The sequence below is a fragment of the Tamandua tetradactyla genome, chromosome 13 (assembly GCF_023851605.1).
Source record: "Tamandua tetradactyla isolate mTamTet1 chromosome 13, mTamTet1.pri, whole genome shotgun sequence".
In the NCBI taxonomy this organism is placed as follows: Eukaryota; Metazoa; Chordata; class Mammalia; order Pilosa; family Myrmecophagidae; genus Tamandua; species Tamandua tetradactyla.
This window is the reverse complement of record NC_135339.1, coordinates 60,688,490-60,716,334: the sequence shown is the minus strand read 5'-3', so window position 1 is coordinate 60,716,334 and position 27,845 is coordinate 60,688,490. Positions and strand designations below refer to the sequence as shown.

At 44.0% G+C, this 27,845-nt stretch overlaps 1 protein-coding gene across 1 annotated transcript in view; it reads right to left on the bottom strand.

The window, feature by feature from the left end:
• Positions 1 to 1,137: 1,137 nt before the first annotated feature.
• Positions 1,138 to 27,845, bottom strand: part of CNNM1 (cyclin and CBS domain divalent metal cation transport mediator 1) — a 67,469-nt gene continuing 40,761 nt past the window's right edge. The window contains exons 7-12 of the mRNA XM_077125703.1: positions 25,677 to 25,739; positions 17,938 to 18,101; positions 5,990 to 6,173; positions 5,703 to 5,903; positions 4,586 to 4,675; positions 1,138 to 3,597 (exon numbers count right to left, since the gene is read on the bottom strand). Coding sequence (XP_076981818.1) covers positions 3,524 to 3,597; positions 4,586 to 4,675; positions 5,703 to 5,903; positions 5,990 to 6,173; positions 17,938 to 18,101; positions 25,677 to 25,739 — 776 coding nt within the window. The 3' untranslated portion in view covers positions 1,138 to 3,523. The remainder of the gene's footprint in view (positions 3,598 to 4,585; positions 4,676 to 5,702; positions 5,904 to 5,989; positions 6,174 to 17,937; positions 18,102 to 25,676; positions 25,740 to 27,845) is intronic.

Below are 27,845 nucleotides of genomic sequence, written 5' to 3'. Positions count from 1 at the left end.
AAGAATTCAACTTGGGGAAGTTGAATTTCTTCCTGTTCTCACCATTCCCTGAAGGGGACTTTGCAAATACTTTTCCACTCACTGATCAAATCACTCTGGGATTTATCCGGGCATCACTCTGGACAAACCAACAAAATCTTATGTCCTACCCAAGGTTCCAAGTACTTACGGTGTTCAATCAAGCTATCTACATAAGTTATATTAGGAAATGCACTAGTCAAAATATAAATTGTGGTATCAAGGTTTCTTGACTGCAGGACTTCTCAGGGCTTCTAATGTGTGGATGTACACTGAATTCCAGAGGTAGCACTGTTTCACACACACAAAAAATTTGCCTCTTCAGGAGGACACTCAGACCTCAAGGCTCTGCCACTTTCTGACTATATAACCTTGAGCAAATCACCTAACTTTTCAGAGCCTGCTTTGTAATCTATAAAAATAAATAAATGAGCTAACATTTAGCACAGTACTTGGCACATAAAGCTCTCAACAAAATAGTTGTTACTATCATTTATTACTACTATTAGGGATGTTAATAGCCCCTAAGAAGGATCCTGTGAAGGATCGTAAACATCCTGCTTTTGGCCTCTAATCCTGTTTGTGGGTATGAGAACTTAGCATAAGTAGTAGGTGTCAGATTCCAACCTTCTATAAAGATACCAAATACCCAAGCCTTCCCACCTGCCTGGCTGTTCCCTCCTGCACTGCCTTAAAACAGTAAGCCTGACTTTTCCTGTTCCTCTTCCCCAGCCTTGGGTTGGACTCTCTGGAGTCGTGCCCCTTTGACTCCTTTCAGAGGGTCTACAAAAGTGAGTGAACGCGGGCAGCTCACTGTCTCAGGGGTTCCGCCCGGCCCATAGCCTTGAACTTGGAAGGCACCCATCGCAGTGTCCGGTACATCAGGTGAGTGCAATAAGTGCTGGCCTTTCTTACAGTCTTCCTGCAGTTTCACAGCTCACACCTGGCCTTGAGAGGCGTGCCTCCAGGCAGGTGGGCCTCAGGTGACACAATTACACGTGTGTTCCCACCAACCTGCCTCTCAAGTGCAACTGCCTCAGAACTCTGAGATTCTGGGGCAGGGAAAAATAGCCACATTCCGGGAAAGGCATTTTCATTTTATTAAAAAACTATTTACAATTTATTGAGCTTTCACAAATGCTTTATTTCAAAATTCTCCCTCTTTTTTAAAACCCTTTTTTTACCCTGAAGAAAAACTTTGGGGGTGGGGATAGAAAGGGGAGTGGTGACAGGCCCTCCTTAGGGATTTTGCCAAGGGATGGATGTAATGCAACAGTGGCCTGAGCCCAGAGGCCTAAGGGGTCATGAAAGGAAGAAGGCTACAGGCAGGCCCCCATGGGCCAGTGGCCACTTGGGCAAGAAGACTGTATGAGGCAGGTCTTGTTCGAAATTCACTGTTGGCTGTTTTGGGCCTGAGCCACACAGCACTGAGAGCTGACACTTCACTTATTCCTACCAGGCAACAGCAGGAGTCAGGAGGGGGTGACTGTGGAGTTATCTACGAGAAATCATGCATTGCTGGGCCTCTGGCCAGCCCGGGCATAGGGTGTGCTCTAGTGAATAATACATTTCGGGAAGCAACATCCCCAGCTGGAAAGTCTTTTACTTCCACATGCTGTGGCCCTCCTGCCTGGAACATCTGCTCTGGGTTGGTGGGGAAGGAGGGACGAAGTTCTGTGGCTCGTAGGTTGTTCCAAGGCTTTCTCAGGACTTCCACTTTTTGGTGGGTGCCAGCATTCCTCGTTGATTTGTTGGCTGACACGACTTTTAACTAAAAAATCAGTCCCCCTACTACTTACGATTCACTTTCCTCTGCACTGTAAAAACTCTGGGCTGAGATTTCTACTAGTTAAAATAGTAGTTTTTCACCCTCAGACCTTGAAGAATCTTATAAAAGCTTTAGCCCTGGAAAACACGCATAAGAACACATGCTAAATTTGGGATACAATTTCAGGGGCTTCGTGGACCCTGTGAGGTCCAACTATGACCCCTTGGGGTGAAGGACCCCAAGTTAAGAACCCCTGAGTTAAAAGTTCCTTTGAGTTAGTAAGCGTTTTCTTTTGAGATACAAATAACCCAGAGGAATGATCCATCCCCCCATCCCCCATTACTGGCTGAATGGATGAGGGAGTGGAGTGGGATTAATGGTTTTGGGGGAAGGGGAGGGCAGCCTGCATGGTACACCATCAGGAAAAGTTTGGGAGTGGTTTGGAGATTCAGCAGGCAGCGTCGGATCACTGGATACCTGGATACCTGACAGAGGCACGAAGGGATGGGAGACAGGTCAGAAAGGGAGACTAGTGTCCCAAAGACACACCACTTCCAATACTCCCTAAGGCTGGCTGTGGTTCCTGAAGAGAACTAACTTTATTCTTGGAAGAAGTTAGGTGTGGTCAGTCTGCCATCTAGTGCTTATTCTTGAAATTGTGTCTTCTGTAACATTCAGGTGAAAAACCAGAAATCCAAATAAAGTCTTGGAATAAAGTACACTTTAGTTGACCTGCTAGAGTAAAGTAAGGGGTTAGGGGATTGGATGAAAAAGAAAAGTGACTCTTCAACATCCTTGTGTGCAATCCCATGACAGCTTGCATCTTTCTTGGCAGACCTGGGCGCTCTTTGGTTTGTTATGGCTAAACTTGCTTTAACAGCTTATAATTTTTCCTGCTAAGTTTTGGTTCTTTTTCTTTGATTTGTACTTAACGTGAATTTTCATCTCTGGCTCCCAATTGGGTCTCTCTACTCCATGCTCCTCCTTTTCCAGAGCAAATTTATTGATTCCAAGGATGTTGACTGGGAGCCAAAACAGATGTGTCCCTGGGAAAAACAGTGACATAAGGCTCCATCTCACATTCTTTCCATTCCAGCTGAGATGTACTTCCCCAGGCTGCTGGAATCCTTATTTAACAGGAAACCAGTCCCTGATGGTTTTCTGTGCTGTAGCATCTATCATAATCTAACATGGCTGAGTCCCACTGCTCTGAAGTCTTGGAGGCCTTCGTGATTCATTCCCTGAACCAGTCCTCACACCTGCTTCTCCAGCCTCCTGTGTGCCCGCCTGTCTGCCAGTGGCACCTTTTGAGTTGACCCAAGCATGGTAAATGGTCGAAAGTTATCATTTTATTCTGGAGGAAGGAATGATGAGTTCCAGGACACAGGTATCCTATGGCATCATGGGGTCTCAAAGAACAAAGAGGGGCATCAGGGGTCCCAGAGTGGCATTTTCAGCTTAGGGTCATTTCTTCTCCAATCCCAGACTGTGCTATAGACAATACCATTTCTAGCGTGTTCCATGTGAGGTATCTCCTTTTGTTATGGCCACAGCAAGGCTCTGAGTCAAATTGGAAGCAAAGAAGGAAAATCTGCCAAACTGACAGCTATGGGTGGGAAGGAGAGTGGAATGCCCTGTCACCTGCGGGAGGCCTTGGGTGAAGCAGAGGATGGGAGGGTGGGTTCTCCTCCAAAGCTCTGGAATCTCACACGCCTAGTGAATGCTGTCTTTGTCCCATCATGTGATCAGAGGCGTTAAGTTGGAATTCTCAGAGTTTCTCTCCCCATCTGACTTCTTCCTTTTTCGACCACCTGAAAAACAGTTTGTAAGTTTCAATTTGTAGGACTGGGATTTGATTCATACTCTCTCAGTGGTCCAGTCTCTTTCTAAAATAGGAGCAGAAATGGAGGCAGAACCCTTGACAGTTTGGCTGGAATAAATCTTCATCATATCCTGGTGCTGATACAGGCATGTGTACATTTTTAATTATTAGGACACACATTCCGCCTAAGAAGACATCTCTAAAAAGCCACAAACCCATACCAATGTGAGTGGAATTAGGATTTCCCAGAAAGGATTGTGTGAAGTCCTTATAATGCCTCAGGATCCTGCCTTCCCTATCCCCTGAAGGCCCCAGCCCTAAGGATTACCAGATGCTCTTTGAGAGGATTGGTCTCATAGCTTCTGATGTCCATGGGCCTGAGGTGGTAGGTATAGCTGGGAGCCATTCCCTGGGACCTACATTCTCTAGCTTGAATGGCAGCCTTCTTCTTCATTGTGGAAGGTGGGGGCAATTAGATAACTGTCCTCAAGGATAGAAAAGCAATCCACACCCAGCTCTGTTGTCTTTAGGAAGGGGGTATATTACACCTTGTTCTCTTTGGCAGTGACTATTTTCCTTTCTTTTGAGTCTCCTAACCAGGAATCAGCGAACTTTAAAGGGATAGGAAATTCCACAGACTTTGTGGGCTTTAAAGTCTCTGTTGCAACTACTGAATTCTGCCTTTGCAGCGTGAAAGTCACCACAGATAATATGCAAGCAATCGGGCATGCCTGTAATCCAAAAACTACATATTTATAAAAACAGGATGGAATTTGGCCCTTGGGTTTTGGTTTATCAACCCCTAGATAACCACCAACTGAATGGTTCAGATCCTCAAGCCCACTGAGGTGCAGCACGCTTTCCCATGATTGGGCCTTCTTAGGAGCCAAGGGTTTCTTCTCCAGGGGAAGAGCCTAATGTGCTTTTCCTACGAATGAGCTGGTGGGCGGATTTCATCTGGATGAAGGACTACTCACTCAAGGTTCTCAGCAACTTCTTGCCCACAGTTTCCTCCAAGTCACTGGTCTCTGTGTCCAGGCTGATGTTACAACATTGACTATCTGATGCTGGGGGAAAGGAAGGAAGAGATAACTTAAGTCTTTTCGACCCACACATACAGGAATCAAAGCGGGTGATTCTGGCTGGTGTTCTTCAGCAGATGGAAGTTGCAGACAAGAGCTGAGGCAGTGCGGCTGTAGGGGGAAGGGGTGCCGAGGAAGGCCTGGCTTTAATTAATCAGCACCAGCCATTTTAGTGTCACAAAATGAACTAAAGTTGCAGGGCTCAATAAGGATTAAGTGTCCAGATTTTCTGGGTCAGCCACAAGTTTAAACACACCGTCTCACTGATCTAAAAAATACGCAAGCAGTTGCTCTGGACTTGAAGGGTCCCATCCTATAGACTGGGGTAAGTCTGGAAGGTCAGACAGGGTAACTGCTGGCCTGGGGCTGAGAATAGGGGCTGCTGAAAGTTTGAAAAAGCATATCTTAGTGAGGCAAGCCCAGAAGGATTTGGGGACTGGTGGGACACTGGGAGCTTGGAGCAACAACGCTGTCAAGATAGAAGTATTCAGAGTCTCAGACAGAGGTGATATGAGCAGAGAACCCAGGACAGAGCCCCATGGTAAGCTGTGATGACCGCTTCAGTTTCCCTATCTATCAAATAGGTCTAACGATGACTACTGTCAAGCACTGTGATGTGTCTCTATATAATGCTAGTTCATTTATACCTAGAACTACCTGATGAGATAGGTGCCGTGACTATTATTCACATAAGGAAACTTATCTATGAAGATGAGGAAGTTGAGTCTTAGGTTAAGTAACTTACAGAGCTCCTAAATGAAAGAGCAGGATCTGAATCCAGGCAGAAACCTAACTCCTCCCATGGCCCTACCCTGCCTGCCTTCCTGGGTGAATGAACTCAGATAGGTGTTCTGCAAATGTCAGTCTCCCTTCCACAGCTGCATAGGAGGTGGGAAGTTTTACACGGAAGCTGGGGTCCCAGAGGTCCCATCACCTGGCTCTACTTTGGCCACCCTCGGCCCAAGGGGGATGATCTCCTTCGCCCCTCTGGGCCCTGCTGGCCTGAACTGACCTGCTCTGGAGGGAAGAGCTGCAGGAGACAGCGAGAGCTGCTTTGCACTGTGCTCCTCAAAGTCGGCCAGTTCCTCTGGGGTGAAGGCTATCTCCTCCATCCTCAGGTACACCACTTCACCCGGGCTTCTCAGCACATCTGACCGGCTGCCCGGGGAGGACAGTGAGGCCATCACCTCTCTGCTTTGGAGACGACCTGGGGCTAAGTGAGGAACAAGATGGCTGAGAGAGGAAGGCAGGGCGTTCCCCCACCCCGCAGAAGCCCAGCCACCCACCTGGCTGACTTACAGGGAAGGCTGTTCCTGTCGTTCAGGAGGGTGATGCAAGGGTCATCCTTGGGGGTCTGGGGTGTGGCCCGGGTCATCGGGGTCTTGGTGGAGTCTCCGTCAGTGAAGGCCTCCATGTCAGGGGACTGGGGTGAGCTGTCCATGTGGCAGGCTGTGAGCGCATTCTGGTACTGCTGTCGGGTGATCTGGAAGGAAGCAGGCAGAGAGGGAGTGGGAGCTCAGGAAGTGCTGGGCACACCCCTCCCTGGATGTGGTCAGTTTTCCCCGAGCCCAGAAACAGCCCCACTGAGGTGCTTTGGAACCTCGGGTCTTCTGTGACCCAAGACCCATGAACTGAGGCTGTAGCCAAGCTGCATCAGCCCAAAAGTTGAGGGAAATGAGGGACAATGCTAGTTCCTGGTGTTCATTTTTACTGGCTCTGGACACTTGCTGTGCCCTGGAAGAGCCATCAAACCTCCTTCTTCTGAGACTTTGGAGAGGACAGAGGGCATCTCTTGTTAACAGGGTGGTTGCCCACAGAGAAGCTGAAAATCCATGTTTGCATTTTTGCCAAGCACTGTCTTCCTAAAGGGTCAGCCAGTGATGACTTGCCAAGAATAAGGCAGGACCCTGGCAAGAGAAGATCTCTAGTCCTAGATCTTACTATCGGGAAGTTGGAGGCTGAGGCTGGAGAGAGCATAAGCATTTCTGATTTGGACTTGCCCATCACTGGAAGTGGGATCATGTTCCTGTGCTGGAAAGGTCCATCGTGGAGCTATGTCCCAACTGTCTCCTTGGATCATGGGAGGCCCCCCAGTGACTTTCCTGATGTACCAAACCTCCCCCACCCCAAGGGATGGCATCTGGCACCGCAGATCCAGAGAAGAGGTGGGCCTCAGCCAGACCAGAAAGAAACTTCCACATTTACAAGCAGGAAAAATACAGATCAACTGTTTCTTCTGGAAAATGGGAAGATTTATCTGTCACCCTGTTCTCTGGGTGTGTGGGAACCCAGGGGCTGAGCTATTCTCTGAGTCTTTGTGAAACTCTAAAGCACTTGCATGACCTGGGTCAGTGTTTAAGCTAACCTCTTGACAAAGGAAAAATGCACGGATGATTAAGGTACTCAAGAAACCAGACCCTTCTATGTGTAAAGATGTTAATCTATACCCTAATCCCTCTTCTGGGAATCATGTTTACTGTTAACCTATAATCTGTCTTTGTCTTGGGTCCCTATAACTGGCCCTGTTGATTCCCCCCTAATTGCCACTGAGCTCTGCATCAGCTGCTGTCAGAGCAGTTTGATTCCTTGATTGACTGCCTTCTCTCACTCCTGTAAGTAAATTCCTATAATAAATAATCATGTCCCTGTCCGTGCCTAGTGCTCTCTCTGCTCTCTTGCTGGAAAGGCCCCTGTAGGCTGGGACAGGGTGTATGCCACAGACTGGTGCTGTGAATCTCTGTCGGCAGTGAAAACAGGCTAGCTTTTAAATCACCCACTTTAGGAAGTGATACTGTTGATGAATGAATGGCATTGGGGTAAAAATGAAAATGGCACATGTGCCTCCCAAGTCCTAGAAATCCCTAAGGTATTTTCATCCCCTCTTCATGTGCATTAGGCTAGAGAACTGGCAAGACTACAAATTCTGCTCATTCTCCCTTCTCTTTCCTTCAGAGACAGGATTGGTATTACATATGGGAACAGTGGAGATATCTGGCTGGAAATAAGAGAATTGATGGTTAAGATTTACACTTTGAAACAGAGAGTGGGCTTGAAATTGGCTTGGTATCTAGTTACAGCTTCAAACAGTAGCTACTTCTTAACTGTTGAATCCTCAGCACCTGCTTTCCAGACCCTCCTTTTCCCTCTGGCTTGGGTGTATTCCACACCTGGTCTCCCTGGGACTTGCAGGTGATGGTGACACCCAAGGCCTTGGTGTTGGGTAAGACTGCATGTTACAACCTCTAAGTTGACTCTCCATCACCTCTGGCTCATCCCACATCTGCCTCCCCATCCACCATGCTGGCCTCCTTTCCCTTCTGTGTAAGTGCCCATTCTGGTCTTTTTTCTTGAATGGAGGAGTATAGGGTTTTTTTTTTTTTTTCCAGCTTTATTATTCTATGATGTTTTCCCTATATTTTATAGAGTCTTCAGTCCCCCAATCAGACCAAAATGTCTTAAAATCACCAAAGCTTCTTGACATAACCTCCCGACTTAAGAATTATTTCACACTCACCGCAATTATTGCGTCACAATCTAAATATTTAACCACAACAACCACTCAGGCAGTTTCCTCTTTATAACAGGAAACTATTAGCAACATAAGAAAAAAAGATAAGTCTGAAGTCATCAAAATTAAAAACTTTTGTGCACTAAAGGAATTATCAAGAAACTAAAAAGATAACCTACAGAATGGGAGAAAATATTTGGAAATCACATATGTGATAAGGGCTTAAAACCCAAAATATATAAAGAATTCCTACAACTAAACAACAAAGAAACAACCCAGTTTAAAAAAGGGGCAAGGACTCGAATAGACATTTCTCCAGAGAAGATACACAAATGGCCAAAAAGCCCATGAAAAGATACTCAATATCATCGGCCATTAGGGAAAAGCAAATCAAAACAACTATGAAATACCACTTCACACCCACTAGAATAGCTGCTATTAAAAAAAAAGCAGAAAACTATAAGTGCTGAAGAGGATGTACAGAAACAAGAACACTTGTTCATTGCTGGTGGGAATGTAAAATGGCACAGCTGCTGTGGAAGACAGTGGTGGTTTCTCAGAGAGTTAAGTGCAGAATTACCATATGACCCAGCAATCCCACTTCAAGGTACCTACCCAAAGAATTGAAAGCAGGGACTTGAACAGATAATTGTACGCTGATTTCACAGAGGTATTTTTCACAATTGCCAAAAAGTGGAAGCACTCCCAGTGCCTATCCCAATAGATGAATGGATAAACAAAATGTGGTATATACACACCATGGAATATTATTTATCTGTAAAACGGAATGTAGTTCTGACACATGCTACTACATGGATGAACCTTGAAGACATCATGTTGAGTGAGATAAATCAGACACAAAAGGATACATACTGGATCATCCACTAATATGGAAAAATTAGAATAAGTAAAGTCATAGAGTCAGAAACTAGAATACAGATTCCCAGGGGCTGGGGTGGGTGGTGGGGAATGGGGAGTTAGTGCCTAACTGGTACAGAATTTCTGTTTGGGGTGATGGAAGCTTTGGTAATGGGTGGTGGTGTTGGTAACACAACATTGTGAATGTCATTAACACCACTCAATTATATATTTGAATGTGGGGACAATTTGTGGTTTTATATAGGTTGCCAGAACAATAATTTCACAAAAACCACAGGACTGTACAACACAAACAGTGAATCCTAATGTCAACTATGGACTAAAGTTATTAGCTTAATTATAACCATAATGTTTGGTCAACTGTAACAAAGCTACCACACTAATGCCAAATGTTAAAAATAGGAAAAACTGTGTTATGTGGGGATGGGGGGTGTTTGGGGAGTCTATTTTCTACATGAATTTTCTGCAAACTACAGCTTCGGTAACAAAAAGCAAATTTAAAAATGAATGTATATCTTTTTACAACACTTATGGGTTACACACATGCAGAGATACCAGGCTTCTAATTATCATGCTGCTGCCCCAATTTAAGTGGGCAAGTATAGTTCTCTTGGTGGCTTATATCAGTGGTTCTCAAACCTTGGAGTGCATCAGAATCCTTTGGGGGGAGGCTTTTTTTTTTTTTTAATGTAAGCCATCTGGTAAAATGGCATTTATTTATTTTTTTTATTAATTAAAAAAATTAACTAACACAACATTTAGAAATCATTCCATTCTACATATGCAATCAGTAATTCTTAATATCATCACATAGATGTATGATCATCATTTCTTAGTACATATGCATCGATTTAGAAAAAGAAATAGCAAGACAACAGAAAAAGAAATAAAATGATAATATAGAGAAAAAATAAAACTAAAAATAAAAAATACAAAAATATATAAGAAAAAAACTATAGCTCAGATGCAGCTTCATTCAGTGTTTTAACATAATTACATTACAATTAGGTAGTATTGTGCTGTCCATTTTTTTTTTAGAAATCATACCATTCTACATATGCAATCAGTAATTCTTAACATCATCACATAGATGCATGATCATCGTTTCTTAGTACATTTGCATCGGTTTAGAAGAACTAGCAATATAACCGAAAAAGATATAGAATGTTAATATAGAGAAAAAAAATAAAAGTAATAATAGTAAGAACAAAACAAAACAAAACAACACAAAACAAAAACCTATAGCTCGGATGCAGCTTCATTCAGTGTTTTAACATGATTACTTTACAATTAGGTATTATTGTGCTGTCCATTTTTGAGTTTTTGTATCTAGTCCTATTGCACAGTCTGTATCTCATCAGCTCCAATTACCCATTATCTTACCCTGTTTCTAACTCCTGCTGAACTCTGTTACCAATGACATATTCCAAGTTTATTCTCGAGTGTCGATTCACATCATTGGGACCATACAGTATTTGTCTTTTAGTTTTTGGCTAGACTCACTCAGCATAATGTTCTCTAGGTCCATCCATGTTATTACATGCTTCATAAGTTTATCCTGCCTTAAAGCTTAATATTCCATCGTATGTATATACCACAGTTTGTTTAGCCACTCGTCTGTTGATGGACATTTTGGCTGCTTCCATGGGGGGGTAAGGCTTTTAAAAAGACATACTGCTGCATCATACTCCCCGAGTTTCTGGTTCACTAGGTCTGGGACGGGGCCTGGCAGTTTGTATTTCTAACAAGCTCCCACATGATACTAATGTTGCTGGTCCAGGGACCACACTTTGAGAATCGCTGACTTCAACCTAATTAAAATCAGACCTAGGTTTAACTCAGGTTCTTGCATTTGTTTTTTTTAATCCCTTTCAAGGACTTTAAGGGGTACAGCAGACCAGTGGTAACAACTTGCTTTGATATTTTTCAGATCAAAATTATATCTCGTCTACGCTCTGTGGCACAGAACTGTAAGGGCTCAGCTTAGCATTAGTCCAAGGCCTTCAATAGGTTCAGTGTTTTTGCTGAGAAAACCCAATTTCTGTAGCCACCTCGGTCAGGAAGTGAGTTGACTTTTCATCTGAATGAGAAGAAAAATCAGGTTCCAAAATCTCCCCAGGAGATGTCAACTCTGGAACCTTATTTTGGTCAATCACACAGAATCTCAAACATGTGTTAGGGATTTCAACCACCAGTAGACTGTGACATCACCTATGCTGATGGACCAGGGGCATTTAATGCTCAGATAAAGGGTCAAAGTGACATGCTAATTACTCATTCTTCCAGGGACAATGGTTCTCAACCGTGGCAGCACATTACCATCACTTGGGGAACTTTAAACAATCCCCGTGCCCTGGTCCCACCCGTAAGCAATTATACCCCAATCTCAGGGTGGGGCTGAGACATCAGCAGTCTCAGTGACCTAAAATATGCTTGGAGAGTTGGGTAGTCTCGGCAGCTACAAGACTGAAAAGAAGCTGGTACATGGTCTGAACCAAAGTCATCATCAAAACCCAGTTTTCTAACGTACCCACAGGTTTTCTGAAATTGAAACATTCCTTAGGTCATTTGGGTTCTTTCGGCTTAAAGGACAGGAAAATTTCCTAAATGATACTCGAGGAGCTCAATACAGCATTTGATATTTTTCTGTCCGGGTTCTTTTAACTCATCTGTTTAGGTTTGGCTGAGGGTCTAGTCAAATAAGACCAAACCCCTTAGAAAACATGGTGGAAAACACATTGGCTAATTTGAGACAAATGTCAAAGTCCCAGTTTTGCCATTTTCAAACTGGGTAACTTTGGTTAAGTCATTAACTTCCCTGAGCCTGTAAAAAGACTCAGAAAATAATGAGATAAGGTGAGTAAATTTGCTATACAACTGCTAGGAATATTATTGAAAAACATGTCCACTCCCATATCTCACAATTTAATTTAATAGGGGACATAATTTTCAAAGAAAAGGGTCAAACTTGCCATCTGATTATGACTGAACTGTTCTTGGCACACCGTGAGGTGGGGTTGGGGGCAGGTGCAGTGTCCCCTCTGCCCCCAGAACAAATGTGGCTGGAGGTGCTGTGATGGTCAAACTGGGCTTTGGGAAAGTAATTCCTTAGCCAAGAAAATAAAGGAAAGAGGGGAAGCAGGGGAAAGGAGGGGCAATGTAGGGACAATGGAGAAGAAAACAGACAGTGATAGAAAGAGGAGGAAGACAGAGGTGGGTCTGACTTTGTCATGGAAGGACCAGCCTAGGGTTCCTGTCAATTGGTAGGTTGTACACCTCCAAGCTAGTATCTCTTGGGGGTGGGGTGGGGTGGGGTGGGGAGGTGACTGCTATTGAAAAATTCTGTATCTTAACTAATTAATTTCTGAAACGGTTCTCTCTGGGTTGTGAGTGGTAACACGGTGCTATGCCCCTTCAGTTATCTGGAATCAAGGATCTAGGAACTTTAACCCTCTCTTTCACCATTGTTACGGAGGAAAGGATGAGCTGGGAATCACACGTTTAGTCTGTAAACAATACCAAGTAAAGGAAATAGGTCCCTTCAAAGGTACTGAGTTCCCTTTCACTGGAGGCATTTACACAGAAGTTAAACAATCACTTGTCTGTGGCACTAAAGAGAAGATTCAGATAGATGCATCCAGGATCTAACCTTAGTGGGAAGAAGTAAGACAGCATGTGTAGTGTGCATATGTGTACGTGTGTGTGTGTGTGTGTGCGTGGCTGGGGGTGGCTGGCTGTGTTGGTTTGAAATGAAGTATGCCCCCTAGAAAAGCCATGTTTTTAATCAAAATCCCATTTCATAAAGGTGAAGTAGTCCCTACTCAATACTGTATGTTTGAAACTATAATCAGATCATCTCCCTGGATGATGTCATTTAGTCAAGAGTGGCTATTAAACTGGATTAGGTGACGACATGTCTCCACCCATTTGGGTGGGTCTTGATTGGTTTATTGGAGTCCTATAAAAGAGGAAACATTTTGGAGAATGAAGGAGATTCAGAGAGAGCAGAGCAGAACGACTTAGCCACAAGAAGCAGAGTCCACCAGCCAGCAACCATTGAATATGAAGAAGGAAAACGCCTCCCGGGATGCTTCATGAAACAGGAAGCCAGGAGAGAAAGCTAACAGATGATGCCGTGTTCGCCATGTGCCCTTCCAGCTGAGAGACAAACCCTGACTGTGTTCGCCATGTGCCTTCTCAGCTGAGAGAGAAACCCTGAACTTCATCGGCCTTCCTGAACCAAGGTATCTTTCCCTGGATGCCTTTCACTGGACATCTCTATAGACTTGTTTTAATTGGATATTTTCTCGGCCTTAGAACTGTAAACTAGCAATTTATTAAATTTCCCTTTTTAAATGCCATTCTGTTTCTGGTATTTTGCATTCTGGCAGCTAGCAAACCAGAACACTGGCCTAGGTGCAGGGACAGGGACAGAGGTGGGGAGGCTGTGCACTATTGGTGTCTGGTTGTATAAACGGAAAGGCACCACCCATTGATGACCTTCTTTATGAATCTCACAGCCTTGCTTTCATACTGCTTCCTCTTAATTAAAAAAAAAAAAATCATAAGCTACTGCTGCAGCACCATGTTGCCTTAAAAGAAATTGTTGACAGGGCACTACTCTCGAAAATGTATTCAGGAAATGAGCCTCTGCCCTGCTCAAGAATCACTTCCCTCCCCTTGTTCAGCAACTTATGACGATTTCTCTCTACCTCGAACAGTACTATTCAATAGCAATATAAGGTGAGCCACACAGGCGATTTAAAGTTACATACATTTAAAAAATATGTGAAAAGAAACATGTGAAATTAATTTTGGTAATAGCTATCATTTCACCCAACATATCCAGAAGAATTTCATTTCAACATGGAACCAATATAAAATTATTAATAAGGGATTTTACATTCTTTTTTACTAAGTCTTTGAAATCTGGAGTGTGTTTTACATTCACAGCCTGTCCATTTGCACTACCCACTTATGCTCCACAGGCCCAGGTGGGTAGCGGCTATTCTACTGGGCAGTGCAGGGTTAGCAGATTAATCTAAACTGCTCTGCCCAGTTTTCATAATTTAGCTTTTGCTGGCCAACAGAGTTCACACTATTTGCCAGCACAGAGCCACTGTTCCAGCCCAGGTTCTCTAGTCATGGTTCCTTAAATGCACCATTTTAGGTGTTTATGGGTTCTCCAGCATGGCATTCCTTTAACTTGCCTTATTGGTCCCCAGTTCTTAAAGGCACAGTAATAGAGCTAATAGAGTGCTTTAAATAAGTGCCACACAATTTCGTAATCAATTAGATACTATCCTGTATTAGTGACTGTTATTTAACTTATGTTAACTTTCCCTAACTGGGTTTTAATCTACTTAAAGCAGAGGATATGGTTTCTATTTCTTTAGTATATCTCCTAGTACCCAGATATACTGTTAATGCTCAATAAGTTCATAATGATTGGTTAATCGAGGGGACCAAATCTTTGTCCCAAAAACATGTTTCTATCCCCTTTCCATAAGATATAGCTATTTATTCACAAAAAACTGAGTTAAAATAGTCTTTTATATTTTGGCCAGTTTAAAACTCAAGCATCCTTTAAACTACAAAGGGAAAGGAGGTCTGTTTATCTTGAAACCAAAAAAAAGTAAGGGTATTCTTTTGCACGTTTGACTTAGCAACCGAGGTGTCCAGAAGTTAGTCTCTAGACCAAGGTGATGTCATTTTATGAATTTACACTTTCAACTTTCAGGTGGTTTATTCATCCTTCAAAACACAATCATGCAATTCAGGGATTCTGCCACCAGATGGGGATGGAGGATTTGGTCAAGGTTATATAATCCAGACTCTAAGAATGGCACAGAACATGTTTTCAAAAAATATATATATAACAAATTCTTTGGTTATCTTCATAACTTATTTTTAACTATTACTAATCATAGCTCCATTTAATCACCAGATAATCATTATATGTGTGTTTCTATCTCATTTTGTGACTTATTTTGCTGTTAAATTAGCCCTGGACTTAAACAATTCTCTAGCTTCAGTCTGTTGGACATGAAAAGTCTTTGCAAAATCTTCTGGCAGCAGGCCCCGGGGACTTCGTATTCGTCTTGCACCTCTCTTTAGCTTTCTCAAAAACTCTCATGTTAACAAAGAGGGGGTGGGGAAAGGGAATTGGTGTACGGTGCATAAAAAAGCAGATGGTCGCAACAAATTGTATTAAATCAGGAGGGAGCAATTTTCAACTTTAGTCTAATGCATAATCTTAACTAATATTATAAAAAATACTTTTGTTAAAACAAGAGCTTGAACTCACAAATTTCCCAAAGTTTTGAAGAGACTGAAGTCATAGCTTTAAAGAAGTTTATAAAAATGCTTTCACTGAATCTGTCTTCCCGTCATATGCTACTTTTGAAGTTCAGTCTTCCCTATTTCACATTTTTGAGGTGGAGAAAAGGGATGTATTCTCAGTAGATGTATTCAAGACCCTTAGGTCTGACAAAGGAGATAGACACCTGCATCTGAGAACTCGGGTTTGGGGTTCTCAACAGGTCAGGAAAGAGACTTCCCTGTTATTTGTAGATGTTCCCTTTCCTTTTGTTGTAGGGGTGGAGATGGGAGAAAGCTGTTAGAAAGTAATGCTAGCTATCCATTTTAACAATTCCTGTCTGAAAAGTTGTCAAATCCATTTCCCTGAAGTACTCTCCAAACTGTGTGAACCAAGCAATGTTTCAGCAAGTTCTGGGTTCACAAGTTGCTCATTTAAAGTAACTCTTGAAAATTTCATTCACTTTTCTCTCCAGATCAGCAAGTCAAATCCTCCATATTAGTTTCCTGAACTTGTGATATAAATGGAAAAATCTGACAAACAAATGTAACAAAAATCCTAATATACTCAAGATAGCATCCAAATGCCTTACTTAGGCCTAAGGGTCCCAGGTGAAATAGCCACGATGGAAGTCCATTCTCATCTGGAACCAACTTCCACCTAGCACATCATGTGCTGGCACTCAGATCCTTGCACTGCCACCAAGCCCCTTCCTGCCAAGCTGGTTTCTATATTGCATACTTCCCCACCTCCCCTTTCAGGTATCAGCAAAAATGCCCTTTTAGCCCGATTACCCTTGCTAAAGCAGCCTCCTTGTTCCCTGTCCAATCACTGTTTATGCCACTACCCTGCTGATTTCCTTCATAGTCTCAATAGCTGAAATGACCTATGTTACTTATGTGATTACTTGTTTATTCTTCTTCTCCTCCTATTAGCATGGAAGCTCCAGAGAGGCAGGAAAGAAGACACTGCCACGTGCAGAAAGACGTTCCATAAATATTTGTTTAATGACTTATATGACAACACCTGATTTCTTTTCCCACAAACCATGTGACCTGCATTCCAAACTAAGAAAAGATTTGCATATTAGAGTGTCTCATCTCCTGTGTTTCCTACCTCCACTTCCAAGGGAGGTCTGCAGTAGCAATGAAGGGGCTCAGAAGTTGGAAATAAAAAGGGGGAGAGTCATGGCAGTGGCTTTCTGAAGTTTAACCTCATTGTCACATTATACTTGTTAAATAACCAGAGTCACACACACGGTGAATAGTGCTTGGTCGGTTTCTAAAGTCTCTTCTCTCTGGCTCCTTAGGCTCCAAATTTCCTACAACTCTCTGATTCTAGGGTGTGGAAACTGGAAACAGTGAGACCCAGCTTTGGATCTTGGCTTGGCCACTTACTCGTCCTGTGACCTCGGGTAAGCGCCTTTCACTGCTCAAGCGTTGCCTTCTTCACTCATAAAAAGGTACATGTGCCTTACACAGAGTGAAACCACAAACTGTAATCATCCTATCCCATCTCCCTAGGCTCTGCCTCTCCATCTGGTAACTTATAAGAACTTTTTTCTCACAGTTACTTTTATCAGCTGCTGTCAGTTTTAGCCCAGGGTGTCCTCAGAATTCTGAAACCCACAAAGCTAGTCAGCAATACCAGGGTGTGCTTTCTGGACAGAAGAAAGACCTTCTCCCACTTTTCTGATTTCAACATACATCTTATGACCCAGCATGCAGCTGGGACAGCAGTTAAGCCTGGAATAAAGGGGCCTAGCTCAGACCTCAGGCCAGAGTTTGGAATGGTTTGCGGAATGCTAGGAAACAAAGCAAAGCAAAACCTATCAAAGCAAGAGGAAGGAAAAAGTAAAAGGTCTCCGTGCCATGCCAATGCCAACGAAGAGTACAAGGAAACATCTCCCCTCCTCTCTGATCATAAGGCAGTGAACATCATTGGGCCCCCTACGACACTGACGGAGCCACATAGGCAATTTAAAGTTACATGCATTTAAAATATGTGAAAAGAAACACGTGAAATTAATTTTGGTAATAGATATCGAAGTTCTCTTCAAATAGCTCAGTGACATTATGGGGTATTGATGGTTATTACATAGTTAACATACAGGCCAAACTGCGTTTTAGACTTTCAGTATTAAGGTGTAAAAATAAACTATGATAAATAAAATCATAGCATGGTTTCTTCTATCCACCTGGTTTATTAATCATCTGAAAATTTATCTTGAAAAGTCTGAATAGAATCAACCTGGTGCTAATGGTGAGGGATTCAAGGACACAGTTCTGCCAGCTAATTTGTCTCTGGCAAGCTAGTTTCCCATTGCTTTGTGCCTCAGTTTCCCTGCCCAAAAAATGAGGGTCAGGCAGATCTCTTAAAAGCGTGACAAGTGATGAACAGTACTTAGTGGAAACAGGGAGATATCACCCAGCCTTATCTTGGAACATGGAGAATAAGGAGCACATCATACCTAGGGGTGGGGTCTCCTCTCCCTGCTCCGCTAGCCAACTGTTCCCACCGGGAGAGAGGGGTTCAGTTTACCTTCACAAACTGCACGTCACTGAGGATGTGGACTGAGTAGTCGGGCATGTAGAGGTTGTTGCTGCTGCTGCACAGCTGGGTGTTGCTACCCCCGAAGTCACTGCGCTCGCGGTTGGGAGACTCTGAGCGATTCAACCCGCTGCAGCGAGAAGGAGACCTGTTGACTGCAGATGGGGAGGGAGGAGCAGAAGACGAGGAGAGGGGGGAAGACAAGGAGGAGTGGGCAGGGGGTGGGAATGGAAAGAGGGAGAGAAAGAAAGAAAGAGACGTCGTTCATGGAGGTCCCGCTGGACATTAAGGCCGTGGCAACGCTGGGCAGTGGAAACAGACCCTGCATCTTTCCAGCCCAGGAAGGAGTCGAGTGGGTTTTGTTGAACCTTATTCCTACAAGGAGCGAGTACTTCCGCGGGGGACCGCTGACTGCCCTTTTTCAGGTTCCCCACGCTCTCCCCCACTGAGAAGCAGGGCGTGTTTCCCCCAGAGCGGTTGTCTTCCACCTTCTTGTCTTCAGCGTAGGTGCAGGAGGACACCCAAACAAGATGAAGACGGCTTGCAGGTGTGCTTTGTGACCCCAGCCCACAGGACCCTCTACCATGGTAAGTGGTTCTATAAAAATTCTGTTCATGAACTTTATTTTAGAAAGGCTGAGCACTCGGGTGTGCCCTCAAAACCACCAGTCACAGCACAGACAACCTGTCCTGACCATGGCCATGCATTTCCATGGGGTTAGCCCATGCTGCCCCAACATTTGCAGAGGCTGGGGCGAGAGTGCAAACGGAGGCCCACAAACCACACAGATGAATGTTTTCAAGATATAAGCCACATTAATAAACTGTTAAAATATGTTCTATCATCATCCGTGACAAATATATAGTCATAACAACCTGGAAGGCCAGGCCCAACTCAGACTCCTTAGGGTTTTGTGCCAGAAAATGTGGCAGCATGGGGAGAGCCAGTGCCTGCCCCAGGGTCTTCCTTTGCCCCACCAGCAGGTTTGGGTGGGAATCCTGGGATTCCAGGTATCTGATATATGGTCTAGAAAGAAGGACACAGCCTCTGGGTGAGCACATCCCCTTGGCCCCTCAGATTCCTCATGACCCATGGAAAGGGCTAAAGCGGGGAGCATTGAAGTGTGTACCCAGGTAGGGCTCCCTCTAGCTTAGGCCTAAGCAGGGATGGGAAGTAGAGAAACCTTTGGCTCCAGGCTTCCTAAATGTTCAGAGTCAGGTTTTTATTCACATTTGTAAGGCCTTACTTTACATAAAAAGTCCTTTACATAAAGTTCAGTTAAGACCATGTCACTTGATTGCAAGTGGACTGTGTGAACTACCTTTCCAGGACCAATGGAAGAGAGAGTTTTGAAGGAGACCCTAACATATCTCAACCACGGGCTAATCCAAGGTGAGACTGCAAAGCCTCACCCATCTCTCTGCTTCCCGACTGATCCCACCTTGCATTTCTTCCTAAAAGGGCAACAGGATGTCGTGGGTCCATCATAACACAGATTTAGTGCGAGTGACTCAAATAAAGAACTGATTCTTCATCGATTCCAGGCTTTGTTCCTTCAAGGTGGAACCTTCAGAATTTAAATCTGTCTCTTGAGGTAATGCTGCCATCTGTCAAAGTATTTGATTAGCTTCTATTTTGAGCAAGGAGACTCTGAGAACTGACAATCTGTTTAGCTGCCAAGCTTTATTGTTGTCTGGCAAACCATGCCGCAGAAAGATCAGAATAACAATAGCTTAGACCATTTTCTCTCTAGAGCCATAATAATCACTACCTTGATATGATTAAAGAATTAAGAATTCCACTTCCAATCTTCTCTTTCTCAGTAATGCTGTTTGCATACACCTTGTTATTTAAGCCACAAACCTGGGAGTTGTCCTTGGTTCCTGCTGTTGGTTCCCTTAGCCCCAGATCATAAACTGTTATCACTGCCACATAAAAATCCATCTGCTTCTACCTCTGTCTCTACTCAAGTCTGAGCTGCCATCACCTTTGCCTGGACTACAGCATGTCTGCTCTCTCCACTCCCATGTTTGCCCTTTATAATTTTTTCCTCACTTCAGGTGCCAGAATCATATTTAAAAAACACAAATCAGCTTCCTATTGTATTTTAATAAAATCCAAACTCAGTGTTGTGGCTTCTAAAGCCCTACATAGCCTGTCCCGTTGCCTTCCTGCCTGGTCTCACCTTGGACCCCTCATTCCCCTCACCCCCTTTGCTCTAGCCCACTGATCTCCTCGGGATCCTCCATCATGAACACTTTTCCCTCTTCAGCAGATACCTGCACGCCATTCCCATCCCTCAGTACCTAGCACAGGGCCTGGGAGAGCAAGTGCTCAGTAAAAATGTAAAGAACAAATGAATTAGCATTTAAGGGTCCTTTGGGGAAGCTGACTTCTGCAAGAAGCTATGAGTGAGTGGCAGGATACTCCAAAAAGCAGCTGGGTAGACTTCAATTGTGTGCAATCAGAATCCAAGATACCAAGAAGCCTCAGCCTTGGGCCAGCAACTTGAGAAAGAGGCCACAGGAAGGAAGCATCAGGACTGTCTGCTTGCTTGTTTACTTAATAAGAGCACTTGAAGGAGGGACCCTTGGAGTCAGGTGCCAGGGGCCTACTTAACTGCTGGGTGATGGAAGACCAGACCCTCCTCCAGAGTGACTAAGGACTAAGAGGGGCAGTGATGGTGGCAGGGGAAAGCGAGCCAAACACCAGGGTGATTGCAAATGGCAGCGGTAATGGGCTTTTCATTTCTAGTCCTTATGCCCTTGAAAACAAACTGATGAGTTCTGGCTTGACTAGAACCATCTGTGGCTGCTCTAGAGTGGTGGCTAGCTAGGTGGTGGCCCACTGGGCTAGCTGTTGTGGAAAAAGAGGTGGGGGCAGTTAGTCCTGCAGGAGAGCTGCTTCTTTGGCATGTGAATGGAATCCTGCTAGGTTTGGACCCCAACTCATTTGGGGGAGCATAATCAAGATGATAGTGTGGGGGGAAGTGGCTTCAGTTTCCCCGAGCAATCACTGTAGCTCCATGATAATTCCCCACTGGGCTTGGTCAGGTTTGTGCTTCACACCCGAGACCTGCTGTTCCACATCCTCGTCCCCTTATGTCACAATTCAAGGTACATTCAGAGAGGATGACAAGGAAACAGAGCCCAATGTTATCTACAAAACTCCATCTATTCACAGAAGCTTCTGCCTAACTCACTTTCACTCCCTTCTGGGAACAGAGGCAACAACTGCATTTCCATCCCCCCAAAAGCTTTCATCTTCTCAGTGGGACATAGGGCAGGTACGGTATGCTGTGGCCACTCACTGCCGCTTGGCTCGTAGGTCAAGCACAGCTATATCACTGTTATGCTGAGAGGAGAAATACATCTTCTTTTTTATTTTTTTTTTTTTGAAGTAAAAACAATGCTATTGAAGGTTTATTTAAAATATCCCAAAGGATTCCCAACACCAAAAAATATACAACTGTCTCACAAAGGTCAGGTCTAGAAAAGCAATTTTTAAAAGAAAAGAAACCTCTCATTTTGTGACAAAGAAAGTCTCAGCACATCTGAAGGTTATGCAAAACCAATGTTTTCATTTCCCAGAGCCTGACATTCCTCAATAGGTAGGATGCTGATGACTCGGCATTTTGGTAATTGTGCACATACACTCAGAGGTTTCTGAGCAAGGAAAACAGAAATGCTTTGAATAAAAAAAGAGGAGAAATCAGTAACATACGCGTGTCACAGCAGCATGGCAAACTAGTTCAAGTTGTTTAACTCCCCTTGGCATTTCCTAAGAATACAGAGGCACAGTTGGGGAGAGGTGTAAGGAGGAAAATCATATGGATAGTACAAGAACATCTGAATAGGACACAGATAAAACAGTGAGGTGTTAGAATGACCACAGTATCTGCTAACAGGGCTAGGCCAAGCGGCCACCGTACCCCTCAGCCTCTCCTGCTCTCCCATCATGCCCTCATACTCTGGTAAAACTGAGTGAGGGCAGCAGGATTGTTTTGCTTGGAATCCCCAAGGGTAATGGAGAAGGGTGGGGGGCATCACCCCTGCAGCCCCTGCATGGTCAACCTGCAAGGGATCCTGGTCCTCAATGGCAACTTGGAGTTACTAAGGTTGAAATGGAGAAGACACAGGGTCAAACTGGGGGTGGGGGTGGGGCAGGGAAGGGCATAGAAGAGGAATTTACACTTCATTTTGGGATGGATAGAATCTTCTCTCACTCAGTACCAAGAGGCAGAGACCCTGAAAACCTACACACAGCCATGGGAACTCCTGTTTCATACGTCAAACCTGTATTTGGGTATCCTTCACAACTCTATCTTGGGAACACGACCCAAGATACAAAAATAGATCACTCCACTCCCTTTTTTGGTATGGGGTATTGAGGGTAAAGTGGGGTTCAATGACTGCATACATCTTTAGAGGCATCATGAGGGCTGAGGGGAGAACATGCCACTTTGGTCATAGTCACTTGCCGTGGACCATCTGTGTTCTTCAAACTGGATGGAGAATTTAGTTACAGAGGCTTGAACAAATTTGAATTATTAAAATTCATCATTCTGGAGTCATAGTCAACATCAGACAATCAAATGCCGAAAACTCTGTCAAAGCTTTGTTCAAGCTACAATGTGAAGCCTGCAAGTGGGCCCAAGTTAGGATCCCAGATGAACCTGCTCATGTTACATGGAGATTTAATGGGTCCCAAATGTTTACTACACAAGAGCTAACTCGTCGGAATATTTCCACTCACCACATTTCGCAACGTAGAAAGATTATTTTAGGGAGTCCCTGTATATTCTGGGAGAAAACGCTATCATCATTGTCCATCATTACAGATGGACAATCCAGCATTGATATAAAGAACATTTGGTTCTGTAGCTTCTCTTATCTCGGTGTTTTTGTGGATTCATAAAGATTGTTGATGGGACACTCAAAATTATCTCCACTGCCAGGAGAGGAAAGAAGGAATAAATCTGGGGAGAGGGGCTGTGATAACTGCAATGGGGCTATGTACTTTTAGTAAGAGTTTGATTTAAATGGAAGCACCAGCAATGCTGGTTTATTACACTGCCCTCTGGAGGTAATCCCTAAACTCCTCTGCTGTCCTTATTTCAAACTTAGGCTCAAATAGAAGGAAAGTTCCTAATAGACAATGACGACAATATGTGGGGCAGGAACTGCTGGCCTCAATCCAGCGTGAGCATCATATTCATTAGAATGGTTGCATTCAAAATGCAAATAAATCATAGCCCTCTAGGAGGGCTCTGAGGGGGACTTATGAGATTCAGATTCCAGGCCTCATCCCTCTACCTACTTACTACACTATGACCCTGACCCCATGGCTTAATTTCTTCAGAGCCCGTTTCCTTATCATCGTTTTCCAACAATAATCCCTGCCTATCTCACAAGATGGTTGTGGGGGTCAAGTAAAACAATGACAGAGTTCTTTTTAAACTTAAAGGCATAAATATATACATAAATTAATGTATCTGGATCATAAATGAAGTACGGGGCTGGAAGGTGCCTAGGATTTCTTTCTACAAAACCCCATGACTCTGTGCCTGCTTCTTCTGGTGACAGGGGACAGAAGCAAGCGTGCCAGTGGTAGCACCGTGGTATTGGCCCCACGGATTGCCTGTTGGCTGGGAAGGCTTGGTGGCTGGCCACAGAGACCAGGGGGAAACAGGGAAGGAGGAAAGGGCAGAGGATCAAGGCTCTCCCCATCTCTCATTCTCTCCTGCTGGGCCTGCCATACCTCCACCCCACAGAGCTAAACCAAGCCAGGCTTGCACTCACCTCATTGTCGCTTACCTATTTCCTGTTGGGTTGAATACCCCTGGTGGAAGAATGAAGAAAATGTGGGGAAGGTTCAAAGAGCATCCAGGGACACTATGCTAAGTGAAATGATCCAGGCACAAAAGGAAAAATATTATATGATTTCACTAATATGAAATACACAGGATAGGCAAATTCCTAGAGATAGAAAGTTGATTAGAGATTATCAGGGGCTGCAGGGAGAGGGAGGAGGGAATAGGAGTTATGTGCCTAATGAGACAGAGTTTCTGTTTGGGGTGATAGAAACATTTTGGAAACAGATAGCGGTGATGGCTGCATAACACTGTGAATGTAATTTAATGCTACTGAACCATGCCCCTAAAAATGGTTAAAATGACAAACGTTAAGTTTAATATATTTTTTTCTAGGATAAAATTTTTAAAAAAGAAAAGAGAGCACACAGGGGCATCTGGGCCAGGCAGCATTGGATCAGAACTCTCAGCACCTCCTGGGGTGAATGCATAGCAGCTACCATGAAGTTTTTCATAATATATACTGATGAACCAGAATTAGCCTTCCTTTAATTGGATGTTACAATTAACTAGGTTGTCTGGAGAACTGAAGGTTAATTAAAAAGGAAAATAGACGCCAGCTTTTGGTTGAAAATCTTTTTAAAATTGTGCACCTTCCCTGCCTGCCCAACCTTTTTCGTACACTCTTGGCATTCGCCAAGACTCACCCACACGTGAAGGCTCCTGAAGGTCTCTGATGTGACCATTCCTGACCCCGCTGGCACTGTGAACAGACCATCTAGCTGGCAAGGGCACCAGATTGGCACCTCTCATTTCCTGCACTGCTCTGTGGCCACAATGAAAGCATGAGTGCTCACAGGGTGAGAAAATTATTTTGTTTCTTGTAAAATGTTTATTTCTTGTAAAAATCACCATCACTAAGAGATCAAATTCTGGTGACCGGTGAGAAGGTAGTTAACTTGTCTTGTGATCTGGGGAAAAATAGGAGCCAGCATATAAATACTTCTGAGTTTGCAAACGTTGGGGTTTGAAGTCTCGGGATACAGCCCTATTGAATGTTGAGAGTCTACTGTACAGAAGGGGAAACCTCAACTGGATTCTTGATGACTACAGATATGGCAGAGCCCCAGAATCATTACCTTAGCTTTGGGGTAAGGGATAAAGATACAGAGAATATAGGACATTGGTCTGTGCCCTGACTGCAGGGCAATTTTAAAAATAAATCCCTGGTTTGTGCATTACTTGCCTCATGAGCCTAAGGGATCAACCTCTATAGATGAAAACTATATAAATAATTGATTGATTTTCAGATTTATTACATACTACCCGATCATTGAGTTTCTGCGTAGCTCTATCAGGAGCTGCTTTACCCAATTAAAAAGAAACCCAGTAACTTTACTTAACAAGAGAAATTAAGCCCAATGAAAAGTTGGTCTGAAATTTTGACATCCCTTGTATGAGCAGAGCTCACAGAGAATAAGACAGTCATACAGAATATGACTAGGAAGATGAGGATGGGTTAGTGGTTAGCTGAAGGCAGAGACCAGATAGGAGGAAAAGTGGAAGAGATATAGGTAGGAACAAAGCCTGGTGTTCACTGCTTCCTCCTATGTGTCTCCTGCTGCACTCAGCATCCTTCCTCCGTGCAGCCAGATATATGTTGAGAAGGAACTCATAACATCCCTTCCCCCCATCATTTCTCCATGTACACACAGATACATCCCTGGAAGCAATTTCACACGCCAGCAATGCCCGGGCTGTGGGTACTAATCAATGTTGTTTGTACAAAGTGCTGTGCCTTGGTCATGGGAGAGCTATTGGGAAAGACTGGTCCTCCTGCAGGCAAGTGACAGAAACCAAGGGGCTCTTGCAAACCCCACTGCCTTTACAGAGACCCAAGATACCCATGCATGATTACCTGGGGAGCCTGCCAGAGAGTCCCCTCTGCTGAAGGCGAAGGTACGAGACACAGAGACAGGCACTAAAGAGTCAGAGGCCAAGCGTTTGTGAGGTGCGAAGGGGAAGATAAAAAAGAAAAGGAGAAAGACAAAGAGGAAAGTAGGTAAGACAGTCTCTTCCTTGATCTTCACAGCAGCACATTTTTCTGTTTCAAGGAACCTGGCCTCTATAAACAGAAATCACATCGTCTTGCAAAATCACTATCCATAGAGACAGGAAAATAAAATGAACTTTACTGAAGGTCTTCTGAAAAGATGCACAATAATCTTAGAGAGTATCCAAGATGCCAAGAATAAGAACAGGCACAGCCCAGTGGGGAGTGGGTGGGCAGCATTCTCTCTGAGGGGCCTGATCTGAGCCAGCAAACATGCCAGTAGCTCAATACTGCATTCCCACCAGGCTCTCCCAGCTGCCATGCATGTCTTGCTCGCACGTGGGAAGACTCTGAGTCCCAATACAAATGCTGAGTGCATGTTCCAGCGAGGGACGTCTTTGGGCAGCTGATCCCACCTCAGACTCCCAGGAGCTACCTCAGGGTCACAGTGTTAGAGGCTTCGGACAAGGGAAGAAAAAGCACTTCTAGCAATTTTAAGGTGAGTCAACTTGAAGAATTAAATCAGAGTCACTTCTTAGCACATTCAAGCGCTCCAAAGCACCTCTCTGCCTAGCTACCCAGGTGGGACCTGGGTAGAATGAAATATGTACAATCACTCCAGTCCTTTCCCCCATCTTGACCCTGATCAAGTGGTTTTCTGGACAGGAATTTGTCCTCCTTTCTCTGATCTGATCACCCCCAGAGTTCCTTTCCAGGAGCTAAATGAAGCTAAGCCTGCTGGTGACAGCAGCTTCTGTAGTTGGCACCTTTTGCAGTTTTCTTTGCTATGCCAAATGCTTTTATCTTGAAGTTATCCACACATGCAGAGGATGGAGGGGAGAGGTTCACACCTTCCTGAAAACAATTTACTTTGACATGAGATATTAACAAATATTTGAATGAACGCTTAACATTGCAAAACACACTGGAGTAAGAAACCTCATAGTTTCAAGACGCATCACAGTTCTTTCTAGGCTGCAGAATTAAATGTATACACAGCTAAATGGATAGGAGACTCGTTCTCTCCCTGTCTGCATACCCCACACCCTGTGTACATCTGTTCTTCCAGAATGCTAGGTTCACCACGGTCCTCCTGAGTTCCCTGGCAACCAGAATCAAGTTAAAGGATGTAGAACTGACTATTCCCTTTTCCCTTCACAGAAAAACCAGAGTGACTTATTTGTAGCCTCAAGTCCAACTTTGAGGCATAAGTCAGAGGGCAAGTGTTCAGGCAAACTTGTCATTTCAGTTTTTACCCTCAAAGGCTGAGAAAGCTGCAGCCTGGCTTCAAGGACAGGAGTGGCTCACTAGGCCAAAACCCACACACATTCAGTGCTTGGTGGCTCAATCTTAAGCTCTCCCTTGACCTACAGCCCCAGGTTCTTGGTGAAAGGCTTTGGATGTCTAGACCCGGGGCTGAAGGTCAGTCTTGTACAACCGTGGAGCGTGGCCAGCCTCTGCAGTTGTTTCATACTTCACTCCATTAGGCAGGAAGGGCTTGGGGTGAGAGTGAAGTTCTCTCTTCACCTCTACTGGCTAATTAGATTTCTTATTCTTCCTGAAGATTTATAAAGATGCTCAGAAGCATGGGGTGGGAAAGAGAGTTTAACACTTCCTTCTAGTTCATCAGTTTTGAAGGAGAGATGGGTTTTGCAAATTTATTCCTCAATGATAGAATGGAAAGATTCTGACAAAAAGAACTAGAGACAGTTATTTCTTTTTTTAATGAAATAATTTAATCTAAATTGGGGTCAGCTAGCTCTTGTTTCTGAGAGTTCCCTAGCTCTTTTTGTCTTCTGGAAGAGCCAGAAGAAAGCTAACATTTCTAGGCAACATATTAGTATTTCAGTAGTTACCCTACTTTTAGGTGTCCCTGAGTTCTGAAAAATATCCCTGAAAATCCTTCAGAAATACTGAATGTGATGGGTGGTGAAAATCTCCTTTAGGGAACCAAGGTTTATCCAGTCTGGCCACCCAACCCTCACCCATGCAGAGTTCTTATACTGAACACTGACAACTCTTTCATCTAAACCT